The following is a 15038-nucleotide window of genomic DNA, read 5'->3' on the forward strand; positions in this document are numbered from 1 at the left end:
AGGAGCAATATTGGGTGCATCGACAAGGTAACCGTCTCCTGATATGCATCCATCACCCGTCATGCGAATCCACTCAGTCAAAATGTTACATTTGATTAGAGTACAGATTAGACGACTATCTTTTATCTAATGATTGCAAAATCATGTCTTTAGTGAGTTGAGAATACAAGTATGACCTTCGTCAAAAGTTGATATCAAAAATATTAAATCTTGACAATTTATCCCCTCCCCTTTCCACCGAACCTCTGGAAAAAATGAAAACAACAGTTTAAATCTCTCATGCGTCCAAATCGCTTTTCTGGATTTGCCTTAATCAGGAACGACCAAAGCCGACTATTAGAAAGCCACAGAAGCATTTGAAGAGCTTATGACAGAAATGTACATAAAAATGATAAAAAATTACTTTTTCTCGATTGAAAGTTTTGGATACATGTATATTAAATTTTAACAATCAAAATGGCAGATACACACTAACGCTTATCGTCACTGTGACACCAATAATGCCGCTGCAGAATTCAACAATTTCCTTTGAAATTCAATATACCAATAATGCCGCTGCATAATTCAACAATTTCCTTTGAAATTCAATATGTCACAGAATATAGATTGAAAACAAACAAAAAAGGTTGCTAAGTACTCTCTCTTTACCAATTAAATATAGTTTTCATTCATGTAACTTTTTTTCTAATTCTGTGGACTAATAAATCAGAAAATACTTATCGACTTTTTATGATTTTTCTTACTCTTTGTATCTTTGGCGTATCGTGCTATAAATGTCAGTGTCTCGAAAAAATCGGCTCATGGGTTACGGAAACCCACATATTTTTTATTATTTTCTAATGTATTTGTACAAGCACTATTCATATCATATTTTTAAAAACCTGTGGAATAGTTTATTACGTACACTTTGCCTTTAACAAGCAGATAATTATTATGCATATTTAAAATCCACGTCCCAATACTATTGTTAATACTGTTATTTGATATGCATGTCAGAAGTCATTTTTTCTAATACATTATTTATAGATAATGAAGAGTTTTTACTTCCTTATAGAAAACAGCCAATTAACTTAATATTGTTATTTGATTTAGTATGGGGTAAGTTATAGATTGTAAACCGATACTACTTATTTCTCAATAAATATTAAATTGTTAAACATTCCAAGCAACACCTTTCTTTCAGTTTATAATTTCTCCAACAATGTTACTCCACTTTCGCTTTCAAATACGATTCATCTCAAATGTTTCTTAAAAGATAATTATTCAATTTTCCTACTTGACTGATGGAGGTTTGTTATAGCGCATCAATACAAGATAACAATTAATTTAGGCGTATCCGCAAAAATATAGAATGGCGACATAAGCAGTGATTCATTCTGGTCTTTGTTACATCGAAAAATATATACGTCATTTCTAAGAAATCCACTATGAGTAAAAATTATATAAACATGATAAACTGATACCGATAGTTTAATAGTCAAGAACAATTACTCGTGATCAATTGGGAGACAAACAAAGCAATACACAATGCATGATATATTATGATAATCATATACACCTTCTAATTGAATATTCTATCAAATTTAAATGCTTTTCATTCTCCGCAAAAATTATAGAAAAAAACAAAATGGTCTCTTCTACCTAAATTGCTGCAAGACTATCACGACCTACCACACGTTGAACATATCACTGTTTGAAGAAAAACAACACTATTTGATTCAGCCGTCTTTGTAGTTAATAGGTGATGATTTCCTGAAACATTTTTCTTCTTCACTATAGGCTTGGGAAGTACACAATACAAGGGGTAGTATAGAACATAAATTTACAAATACAATGAGTCTTGGAAAGGAACTTGAAAGTCATGTTGTTGAAAATGAAGAAAATTTGAAAATGGTGTTAGAGACAAAGGAAATCTGTCTTCAAAAACTTAACAAGGAAAACGATACTTTAATAAGTGAAAATAAGCGATTGAAGAAAGAAAAGGCAACGCTAGAAAAAGAAAAGGACGACGCATTATCGAGGTAAGTAACAGCATGTGAAACAATACAATAAAACCCGAAAACAGCCTGATATCTTTGATGAAGTTTTACAGATAAAAGTTAAGCTTGAGTTAATCTTGTTTTCATATCCAAATTCTAAGAATGGTAACACATATGTCAGATCTTTGTAAGTTTCTTTTAAATTAATTCACAATTTAAAGTATGATTTATAGTTTACCTATTGTATGGTCACCTGTCTGTGTTGTTTCTAGATGTCTTTTTGTTATTCCTAATGCTGGGTGTCTGTCTCAGTGACGTTTACCCACAGCTCATCTTATTTATAGTGTCTCCTAATGAAATATTAACAGGAGCGTAGGAGCTAGAGTGCTATGCTTTTCTCTTCCCCCTACTTTTTGTGAACATACTACCCTTCCACCATTTTCACATTTCTACAGCCCAACGTCCGACTTGATGATTAGCTAAGTTTAATCTACTCCTATTCATGAAATATTAAAAACTTATCGCTTTCCTCACTTTCTTATTTTTATTAACTACAAGTGTATTTATTGATATATTAAAGGAGTTGATTGTTTGGTTCGGTATTATTTCATGCATGTTTTCTTGTTACATAGGGTTTTAAGAAGTCTTTCGGAACTCTTGTCAGAATACGCATCCTGTATCATGTGGTATAACGCTTAAAAATTTCATTACAGGTGTTTCCAATACAACATATACAATTCCATGGTAATTAAATGCATATCTCAGCCTCTACATAGTAAAGGACATATAATTCAAGTTCACACGTACTGGGTAGTTGTCACACTCAGTATAGCCAGGTATCATTTGTATTAGCACTTCACATAAGTGCTTTGAATTGCATAAGGTCATGTTTTTTTCTCAGAATGCTTATGAAGTCTTTAGACTAATTCCAATGGAAGTATACTCATTGATGTTTAAATATTGGCGAGCATGTTATTAGTCTTTCAAACGAGCCTTCAATAGCTGTTAGTAATTCTTAGATCGGAATTTTGTGTCTTTTGTCTCTTTATTTATTTATATGATAGGAAGGTCTTGTATGACTGCCAAGTCTCCACAAAAGACCAAATGACACCGAAATTAACAACTATAGGTCACTGTGCGGCCTTCAACAATGAACAAAGCCCATATCGCATAGTCAGCTATAAAAGTCCCCAAAATGACAAATGTAAAACAATTCAAACGAGAAAACTAACGGCCTATTTTATGTACAAAAAATGATCGAAAAAATATGTGTATCCTTAGTACCGATTTGATGAGTGGATCCATTTTCTACTGATTTGTATTCCCATGTTGTGTTGTTACACCACTGTGCCAGGTTAATAGGAGCTCTCTCATCAACATGTTTAACCTATAATATGTATAATGAGTCCATACACAAGTTCAATCCTCTATGTATCACATACTCGTTCGTGTAAATTGGTAAGCAACTGTATGTAAGAATATATTTGTTGAATGATAAAAAATAATTAGGTACATTTAGGCCGCAGATGTCGTATAGCGATCATCACCGTTGTTAAAAAAACAATGACGTATTTTTAAACGGTTGGCCTTAATATATTTGCTTTCCCACAGCAAGATGTTTTTTTCTTCTTTATTGAAGAATTAAAAGATTTATTGTTTTCACTAGTTTTACTGTTTAACAAAAGAAATAGGAAATGTTTGCTCGGGCATACAATTTATTTGATATTCGATATGATTAAATACGCTCTCCAAACCAGTTTCATTTATTTCTGTTGGTTGTCTTTGTAAGATTTCTGCTCTGGGCTTTTCTTTAAAAATCTGCTATGAATGTGAATCAGTTGTACCATTTAGACACAATTTTTTTTGGCGTGTGTACAATTCAATTTCCATGTCTATATAATCAAATTGTTAATGCATGATGACTTGATTTCATTATCTGCATTGTTAGCAATTAGAGTTAAAGAATGCAATTAAGTGTGTATTCCTAAATTGGTTTTAGATTAAGTAAACTAGCAGGTCAAAAACTCACGGATGGGAATCCAGCCATAACCGATCTTGGAAATCCAAACAGGCCTGCAAAAATTGGAGAACGCTGGGCTTCATTGTATACTGATGAATGGAAAGATGTCTACGAAAACCTAACTAAACAGCATGAAAGACCGGGCAACAACAATGAACTACCAGAAAAGCAACTGCTCAAGATTGTTGATGTAAGTATTAACTCATAATTTTTCGAATTAATATCAAATGTTTAGTCTAAATATTCCGATGTTTATCATAATCCGCTCAAATGTTGCAAATGATGTTTTTGTATTTGCATTTATATATAGACTTTATTCTGAAGTTCAAAATTAGATAAATAATATGTTCATACAATTTATGTAAAGAAACTAGCCTCAAAATGTACCTTCTGCTTTGCTAAAGCAAATATTTTTATGTGTTCTCTCGTTTAGTGGTGTTACAAGAGATGTTTAGAAATAGCAAAAGAACAAAATTATAAAATCCATGAAACCTTATGGGAAGTCGTACGGTTCGTTCATCTGCTCGGTATAAAATCGAAGGAGGACGAAAACGTAAGTTATATATTTAGTTGTACTAAGATTTAGGTTGCATATTCTTCAATCAATGTTGACAGAAAATTGATTGGCTTTAATGCTTCAATACGCGTTATTCATTAGGTTTTATTTTCAATTTTGTAGTCTTAGCTCACCTTATTAAGATTATTCTAGAAATACGTGTAGTGCTTAAACTTGTTCCATTCATAACATATCCAGAATATTAGTTTTGTGACTCCTTCTGAATTGAAATTTTTGAAATATTCATATCAATTTATCGTACCATACATACAATATTCATGTCAAAGGTTTTCAGTTTTGTACATTTTGATCAAGCAGAAATTTTCAAAAAAGAATTAAAACAGATCGCATTTCAAATATACAGTATCAGCGGTCCATTTTGAAAATAATAGTCATGTTCGGGACAATTACTTCTATAATAACCCCGTTCGTGACAGAATGTCACAAAAAACATTGTCAACTTCGGTTGCTCCTTTATTCATGTTATTGGTGAACACTGGAATCATCTTAGGGCTTGGTCGAGCTCTCGTATAAACTATAACCAGGAGTAAATTCGCAAAGGGAGACAGCTTCCCCGCAGTACTGTTAGTAAATAGAACTATCACCCCTTTAACACGTTGGACTAGGATGTACACCAACAGGTAGTGTTCTACAACTGTTTAACGTTTCATAAATATTTGGCAAGCCGTTAAGGAAGAGTTGCGCTGATGAGAAAATATTACCACATAATGACGTAAAGAATTGATTGTTAACCTTCCCATAACGTGTAAGACCGAAAATACATTTCTTACATCATATTTTACAGTAGTGTTCTACAAAAGTGTTACGTTTCATCCCTATATCTCTATCGGAAAATGAGTGGCGCTTGTAAGGCACATCAACAGACTGACAGATAGACATATCAACCCCCAAAAAAACTGAGTTTGCGGCGTTTGTAGACAACTGTTTTTTTTTTCTTTTTGCATCAATTTGTTCCTTTATTTATTGTTGTAGTGTATATACATTTTATTCCACGCAGAATAAACAAATTCAAGGTAACTTTGGTACTGAGGATAAAACGTTGATAGAAGCAATGAAATCCTTCGCGGAAAATGTAAAGATTAAACTCCAATGTAGTACGACTTTAGTTGAGACTGTTAAGAAGGTATGCTATAACATTGGTAAATAAACATGCTTGAAATTTAAAACACGGGTACCATCGATCTACAATAAAGTATGTATAACCCGTCCAACAGTGAAAGTTTCATAAACGTAAGTAAATGAGTAATATAAAATAAGGAGTTGTGGTATGATTGACAATGAGACAATTATCCAACAGAGTCAAAATGAAGCAGACTGAAGCAACCCTACGATCTTTAACAATGGGCAAAACACATACCGTTTAGTCAGTTATAAAAAGCCTCGACATGAAAAAATATGAGATAATTCAAACGAAATCACCAACGGCCTGAATTATGACAAAACAATGAACGAAAAACAATTATAACAGACAGCAACCAACGACTTTCACCAAAGCCAAGACACCGTTAGATAACAAAGCTCATTTTCATATCACTATAGTCTTAATGATTTTAGAGGGAAAAAAATATTCTTATATATAAGCAGAATAATGGCATAACTCTTTATTTATTCTTTTGTATTTTTACTACTTCTTTTTCTTTGATTGTGACATTATAAATGCGACTTGTCTCCATACTTTATTTGCAATGAGTAGCACAACGGGTTCCACTAGTGCAGCAAAATAATAGTTATTATTGCAACTTTTATTTTGATTGCCTATTTGAAATCGTTTTTTTTTTTTTTTTGAAACCCGTCCATGATGCGTATTGGTTAGAAATAACTATATTTACCAAAACTACAAAAACTCTATCACATTTCCGTGTCATGTACATGTATTTGGCATCTTCCAATTTCGTCCATTATTTTTGAATCCATAATTAACATTCTGTACAATTCTTTGAATTAGGAAATTTGAAGTTAGAATATTTGTCATGTAGAACTTAGCACAAGGAGAGACAAAAAAAACCAAATGTTGATAAAAGATCCCAACTAGTACACATGTATAAATATGTTCCCAATATCATTCTCTCGTGGTTTTCATGGGTCCATCGAACATTTATCGAAGACGTATTATCTAATAAGTCATGTAAAGGAGGCAACAAACTTGATCGTACGTGTAGTTCTTCCTAGATTTTATATTCTGAACTGTATTCAGAAAGGTTTTGGAAAAAATCCCAGTTGAGGGAAACAAATTGTCCTGAGTCACCAGTAAGACTAGAAACATATTCTGCCTTTTCACAAAAAATTTCTAATTTCATTATTTTTCAGAAATGTTGTGAAGAATATAGTACATCAAACCCAAATTCGTTTGAAAGCGAAAAACATTTAATAATGAAATGTTCAGAACTGTGCTGGTATATACTTTTGTCGAATCCACCAATGGAGATTGAGTATGACAATGTTGGAGATCAACTTATGGATTCAAATAAATTCAATAAGTATAATAGACCAGGTATAACTGTTTGGCCAGCTCTACTTTTACATAAGGATGGCCCAGTTTTAACAAAGGGGACGGTGCAGACTAATTATGTGGATAAAACAGCCGCTCGGAAAAATTCTTCAGAAGACATATTTGCACCACAAAAAAAGTGTAAACCTATAAATCTGAGTGGTAACAATGATGCTACAGTTACGGCTCCACTTCATACAAATGACATGCATTTTTCTAATGAAACTAAGAATCAAGATCAAGCATTAAATGTCTATGAAGAACAAGGCAATGCTATTTCTGATTCTTTGCAAAGCACTACCAATGCACTTAAAGATGATTTCCATAACAGTGGTGCCGGTTTAAATAATAATGATCCTAGCAAAACGGAGCACCCAACTGATGATGTATCACAAAATGAGTATTCAAAAATCGTAAACCAACTTTACACTAGTAAAGAAAATAAATCCAATGGCGATTCTATAGAAAAAGTACCTGCAAATACAGATGACTCTGTTATGTGTTTTACTGGTACCAATACGTTGCCTCCCTTACATTGTTGCAATATAAACCAATCTGGCCTGAACAAAGATGTTAAACCAGGAAGTAGCTTGAAAACGGAAGATGCTGAAAAGATTAATCAAACTTATAGTCGTCTGAGGGAAGACAGTGAATCGATTTATATTAAAGACAAGCAGGAACCAAATATATTCATCTTAGATGATAAAGATAGCAGTGACATACAGACAGGAACAAATATTAATAACCTTGAAAATAAATTTGAAAACTCTACAGATAAATATATGCTACATCAGTGTAGTCCCATGAATCAACACGAAAATACATTTTCAGAAGAATGTCATCACTCTCGCGTACGATCAGATATGAAATATGGCGAATTGCATATTTCTGGTAGAAAAGGTGGTCAGTCACAAAATGAAAAAAGAGAGTTAGATGACAGCATATATCAGGATGATAAGTATGAACGATTATATTCATTGGAAGGAGATGAGAACAATCCAACAAACTTATGTGTTGATGATACGCGGGATAAATACGAAGCCGCTGGATAAAATCTATCTAACAATCCGAATGGCATCAACACTGACTCGCCAACTGATTCTAAAGTTGAAACTAAAACAAAGTACTACTATAAGCCAGAAAACGAATTAAAGGGGCATCCGAAACATACAGGAACATTTCAACGAGAACTAAACAAAGTATGTGGAAAGTCAAAGCTTCCAAAAGACTGGGTCAAACCCCAAAAGTAATCTACAACATCACGAAAAAACTCATCAAGCTAATTGATATGAATATATTCCTTTCTTGTTATTGATGAAAATATTCAATTTGATTATTGATCAAGGCTGTGATAGTAAATAATTATTACGTACAATTAGCATCTGGAATTTTAATTGGCTGAAAACAATTGTGAGGCACTCCAACATCTCAAATATCATATTATATTTCCGTATAAAATACGAAATCTATGACTGCACATGCTATCCGTGACAATGTTAAAAAAATGCACTGAAACATAACACAATAATGTAATTATTAGAATCGAATGTCTGTCACAAGGCAGGAGACTTTTGGATATCTCTTTGTTTCTAGTTTGTCATATTTGTTTTTTCGTAAATTGTGTGGACACAAATGGACATATCGTTGACATAGCATAAGAATAAAAAGTTGCCAAGATTTCAACTTTGAGCTTATTTACATAATCTATAGTTTCCGGTCAGATAAGAAACAATCTAACCATTTAACAAACATAACCTCAGTATGATGTAATGTTGCACTTATATTTCAGGTAAGGGTGAAGGTTGGCGCCTGTAAAAACGTTTAAACCCGCTGCATTTGTTTGCACTTTCCTAAGTAAGGTGCCTGTCGTTAAGTGGTTGTCATTTGTTGATGTGGTTCATAAGTGTTTCTCGTTTCTCGTTTTTTGTATAGATTAGACCGTTGGTTTTCCTGTTTGAATTGTTTTACACTAGTCATTTTGGAGCCCTTTATAGCTTGCTGTTCGATGTGAGCCAAGGATACGTGTTGAAGGCCGTACTTTGACTTATATTTGTTTACTTTTTACACATGTGTGACTTGGATCGAGAGTTGTCTCATTACCACTCATACCACATCTTCTTATTTTTATAACCTCAATAAATGTTCATTAGCTATAATTTTTACAAATTATTCGGTGGGGCTATATGTAGGAATCTTTTTGATGTTGGTGGTTTTGTGAGATCGATAAGATAAGTATAGGTAAATTAATATCTACTGAAAATGTACTTCATACATTGAATTCGCCAGTTTTTAACATTTATCCTTTTAAAGACATTGGTATATACATATTTTATTAATTAAATTAAAGTTATTAATATACCCAATTTGGCATAAACATATAAACACAATTGAATAATTAACAGGTATCGGAAACAAGCTGTAAACTTCCATTAATATGTTATTTAAAGGATTCAAGATTTGAGGCAATAAATACTTACTGGTCGATAATTCCCTATCTATTTCACAATGGCTATCTTTAGTTTTTCACATTTTTTTATTTCTTATTCGCCAAATAGGTTATATTTTTTGCCAGGGTCTTTCTCTCATCGTTAATGAATATTTAGATTTATCATATACTTAGACTAAATAACATATGAATTTTACCGTATGATAATAGCATTAAATTTACGTAAATTCCATATTTTTCGAATTGGTGCTTAGTGGGCTGATATGAAAAGTTTATCACATGCTTCGGAAATTATCACATGCCTTTCCGTCAATGTTATCACATACCTCTCCGTCAACACTCGGCAAAATCCGGTAATTGTTTTCAAAATGGCAGAACTGAACAGTACAGACGATAATCCTGCCAAAGGAAGTTGAGGTGGACGAGACACTGGAATTTGTAGAGGCTATGAAAAACAAAAACACCAAACGGAAGACCGGTAATTGTTTTCAAAATGGCAGAACTGAACAGTACAGACGATAATCCTGCCAAACAAAGTTGAGATGAACGAGACACTAGAATTTGTAGAGACTATGAAAAACAAAAATACCAAACGGAAGACCTCAAGTGACTGTAATATTTTTACAAATTGGCTAACAGCAAACGATGAACATAGAAACATTGAGGAAATCCCCGTGTTTGAACTGGACAAACTTCTCGCAAGTTTCTTTATGAAGGTGACAAAATCAGATGGTACCCCATATGGACCAGGAACTGTGAAGGCGTTCCAGAGTAGCATCTCAAGCTATCTGACTGATAAATTGAGTATTTTCATTATAAAAGACAAAGAATTCAATCATTCTAGAGAGGTTCTCTCGGCGAAGACGAAGGAACTTAAGACAATGGGGTTAGGAGAAAAAAAAAAGATCAGAACCTTTCACCACCGAAGAAATCAACATATTGTATAAACAAAGACCAGCTTGGTATAGGTGAATACTTTAAATAACATATTATTGATAAATATTGTACTTTCGAAATGAATGTAAACATATAAAATGGTTCTGGTTATCAAATTATGAAACTACTACTAATTAGTGGCGCTACCAAACATAAATTTCACAATGAATATACAAATAAATATGTATCTGAAGAAATAAAGTAAACACAATGTTTGTATTTACCATATTCAATCATATTCCAGGTAATCCAGGTGCACTCATTCACACTGTATGGCTTAACAATTCCTTACACTTTGGACTACGCTCCCGGGAAGAGCACACTACATTACGTTGGGGCGATATTGAAAGGAATGTGCCATCCGGCGGTTGACATGTATTTAGAACATACAGAAAAGCAGACCAATGCACGGACTGGTGCTACAAAAGATGCAAGACCATTCCAGGCCAAAATGTTTGAAGATAAAGGTCCCTTTTACACGATCATTCTTATATTTTAGAGTGTTCACTTGTTAAATGTTTTCACTTAGACTTGAGAAGAACATTTTTTTTCACATATTACGTTTATAATTTGCTGAAATTTAAAAACCATGAGAGGGTATGTTCACATTTTCACGCTTATTTTGTCTGATAATCACATATCACGCTTACTGGAAAAGGTCAATAACTTATCACGCTTGAACCCCTTCAACACCGACTTTCATTAAAAATAAATTAACAAAATGCAAACAAATCTTGGTAAATAAATCAACAAAATAATACAAAACAGAGAAAACACATATTTCAATCACAAAAACCAACAAACTTGACATCATGCTTTTGTGTTTATTGTTTCAGAAAAAAATTCAAAAAGGGGGTGAAACAAAATTCTAATTAAACAACAGATAAATAAATAAAATATGTACTATTATGTATAAAAACCTTTAATTTGCAATACTAATGTAAGTTTAATGCTATTATTGTTTTTTAGGAAATCATAGATGTCCTGTTGCTACTTACCTAGAGTATGCCAAGAGAAGACCGAAAGACATGTTGGAAGCTGATGGTCCTTTTTATTATGGAATTAACCGAGATGTCAAAGATGGGGTATGGTATCACTACAAACCAGTAAAAGTCTGAAATGGCCTATATCTGTACTCGACTGTACTGATTTTTACTCGACCAGTCTGAATTGGTCTGAATTTTACTCAACATTACTCGACCCCAGTCTTAACCATACTCTACTGTACTGATTTGTACTTGACCCTTATCTTTGCCATTGAAAATAGTCTGAACTATTACTCGACCAGTCTGAAACTGTCTTAACCCATTCTCGACCTGTACTCGACCTATTTTTTTCAGTCTAAACCATACTCGACCAAAGGTCTGAACAATACTCGACCAGTCTGACCCATACTTGACCAAATAACCTCTACTTTTTCTAAATTCTAACTGTTAAAATAAATTTCTTTTTAACTGACATGACAACAGCCACAATAAAATAAAGATATATTATAAAAAAAGATTTTTACATTCTTACATGATTCTCAGATTTATCAAATAGAGATAGTTAAATCAAATTATCTTATGTAATAATTTAATTATATTAATTTTAATGTTTTTCTTTTACCTAAAAACCACACCTATACTGAGGGTAATTAAACCTTATTAAGGTGCTTCTTGTTTGGCATGTGTTTTTTTTTTAAATTAATTTTCCTAAATTCCTAAATAAAAACTACATAGGTTTCATGGTTACATACAAAAAATGTACAATAGTTATATAATTATCTTTTTAATGAGGTAACAACAGCCAACAAAATCACTGAAATTGTTTTACCTTATTTCAGAAATATATCTATTATTATAATTTGGGATATATTATATACAATATATATCAAAAAGGAATAAAAATTAAAGAAATTAATGAAATTGTTCTTATGATTAGTGGTGAAGTATAAAGTAATACCTCCTGCTTGGGGCAAACTCATGAAAAAGATCACACCTGGTCAGAGAGTATTAAATTCTAAATAACATTCATTCAAAATTGCAACATCCTGTGAAACTTAAATCACAAGGCCTTTTGAATTCACTAGATAAGTAATACACGAGTTTAAGAAAAATAGGGCTTTCTTTTAACCTGTAAAACATACATGTACTGAGGTAATTAAACCTTATTAAAGTGCTTCTTGTATGCCATGTCTTTTAATTTTGACAAAATTTATTTAAATTTAATTGAAATAAATTTTTACTGTAACTTTGGAACACATTTCCTTTTTTAAAAGTTTATCACAGGTTTACTATGGAAGTTCTATTATCATGATTATATTAAATTCTTGGTTTAACAAAACAAAGGTGTCATTTTTTAAAATTTATCAAGTTGCTTTATATGCTATTTTATATATATTTTAATAAAAAAAATGTTCACTGCATTATTAACTAAACTCAACTGACACCATAAATCTCTACTAGGCTTAAGTAAATGGTGAAAATTGTCCAGTAACCATAAAATATAACTGAAACATTCAAAAAGTTTTGAATAACATTGAAAATATTAGTCGCAATTCAGTTTTGAGATTATTTGATCAGCTTGTTTTATTTTTATTTTAAAGGTGATATATATGTATGTATATAAGTGTTGATGAATATGGTGTTGAAGTTATATTATGTTTATTGTGAAATTTTGGTTTCAATGCTATATTGAATACATTTTTAATTTCAAATTGTTGTTCAAATTTCTAGCCAGGGGAAATAGCTGTTGTTAAAAACAGTTCCTAAATTGATGAAATACAATAGATAGATACAAAAAATAGGTCTAGGTTGGTTAAGACTTGGTCGAGTATGGTTCAGACTAGGTCGAGCATGATTCAGACTAGGTGGAGTATGGTTCAGACTAGGTCGAGCATGGTTCAGACTAGGTCGAGTATGGTTCAGACACGTATAAAATGGTTAAGTACTGGTGGAGTACAAGTTCAGACTGTTAAGTATGGTTCAGACTACAGTCGAGTATTATCAAGTAAGTTTCAGACCAATTCAGACTGGTCGAGTAAAAATCAGTACAGTCGAGTACAGATATAGGCCATTTCAGACTTTTACTGGTTTGTAGTGTATCGGAAGCAGGCCATGGGAAAAAAACACACTTTCTGATTTTGTGAAAACTATGTGTGAAGAGGCAGGCGTCCAAGGGCGTAAAATTAATCATAATGCTAGGAAAACTACAATCACCGCTCTCGCACATGAAAAAATCCCTCCTACTCAAATTATGCAAGTTAGCGGCCACAAAAATGTTCAATCTATTAATGAATATTGTAGTGCATCTTTGAATCAGCAACAAGAAATGTCTCATATTTTATCAAATGTTGGCAGCGGTGGTATCGCAAAACATCTTGAACAGAAAAAAGAAACAGATCAAAATAATAATATTGATGACATGCCATCTGACGATGATGAGCAACTACTATCACCTTCACAAGAAGCTGAATTAGGCCTAGTTTTGAAAGACATTACTAACTATAAGTCAAATATTACCAAGAAAACGACCGAATTACCGGAAATAATTCATGAAAATTACAAGGACAAGACAATTCAGATGTTTTCTGGGGCACATATTACTGGCAATGTTACAATCAACTTTCCAGCATAATTTAGCAACTATATAGAAATATATTAAACTGTTGTTTTTTTTCCTCTGTTGAGCCATATAATAGAAAGACTTCATATCTTATGTTTTACATTTGGAGTCCGTCGTCAGTAAACTTTTCACTTTTTGAACTTCTACTTGATAACTACTTAAGAGGATCAATATATTAAACTGTTATTTGTCTCCATTGTTGAAGCATATGATAAAAAGATAATAACATGTCATTTTTCATATCGCATGTATTATCAGCCCTCGGTCAATATCAGCCCTCGAGCCATGCGGTTCTTGGGCTGATATTGAACCTAGTGCTGATAATACATGCGATATGAAAATGCCATGTAATAATCTGATAATATCATTGCGTGCATTAAATGCATACGTTTATAAGGTCTTTCCATATTTTACTTGTATGTAATAAAACTATTGTTTATAAAATGAAACAGCCATTCCAGTTTACAAATATAATTAATGTTATGATAAACATCTTGGATACAATTAATAAACATACACATTCCACTTGTTATATCTTGAGGTTAATTTTTCTAACATTTGACACTTTGAAGTTACAAAGGGAATTTCACCACGAGGCAAACTAATCTTTTTCCTAATCAGATACATGCCACAAACAATCACTGCTGCTGAGGAAAATCAGGATATGATACACGATTTCATAAAAATTAGTATATTATTTGATTGTCAATGAAGTCAGCCTACTTTTTGTGGCGTTGATGAATTCGTGTGAAACACAGTTTATAAATTTATTGTTGTGTCCTGGTGTACTGTCGTAAATTCATGGCAGGTGGCCGTTGTTATTCTGTGGTTTACTTGTTGTAATCTGCTATTATATTATTTATTTACTAGTATGTATTTATTTGTCCTGAGTCTTGTGTTTATTTGTACTGTATTCCTGTCACTTGATGTTGTCAGTTTAGCGGTATTTTTAACATTGCCATTTAAGGGGGAGGTTTGGCTAGCCA

At 32.4% G+C, this 15038-nt stretch overlaps 1 protein-coding gene and 1 long non-coding RNA gene across 3 annotated transcripts; both read left to right on the plus strand.

Annotated features, from left to right (window-relative positions):
* The first annotated feature begins 1790 nt into the window (after positions 1–1790).
* On the plus strand, positions 1791–8607 carry LOC127715638 (uncharacterized). 2 transcript variants are annotated; one of them, XM_052221748.1, is made up of 5 exons: positions 1791–2021; positions 3979–4189; positions 4433–4552; positions 5574–5699; positions 6884–8607. In XM_052221748.1, the coding sequence occupies exons 1-5, from the start codon at positions 1834–1836 to the stop codon at positions 8114–8116; spliced, it is 1878 nt and encodes a 625-aa protein (XP_052077708.1). In that variant the 5' UTR covers positions 1791–1833; the 3' UTR covers positions 8117–8607. The 2 variants fall into 2 exon arrangements, with proteins under 2 accessions (XP_052077708.1, XP_052077709.1); XM_052221749.1 differs by lacking the exon at positions 5574–5699.
* A 10-nt stretch (positions 8608–8617) lies between these two features.
* On the plus strand, positions 8618–13357 carry LOC127715694 (uncharacterized). The gene is made up of 4 exons (XR_007988549.1): positions 8618–10478; positions 10691–10913; positions 11416–13297; positions 13340–13357. It is a non-coding gene; the product is annotated as an uncharacterized LOC127715694 (long non-coding RNA).
* The last annotated feature ends 1681 nt before the right edge of the window (positions 13358–15038 follow it).

The sequence above is a fragment of the Mytilus californianus genome, unplaced genomic scaffold, assembly GCF_021869535.1.
Source record: "Mytilus californianus isolate M0D057914Y unplaced genomic scaffold, xbMytCali1.0.p SCAF_9, whole genome shotgun sequence".
Classification (NCBI taxonomy): domain Eukaryota; kingdom Metazoa; phylum Mollusca; class Bivalvia; order Mytilida; family Mytilidae; genus Mytilus; species Mytilus californianus.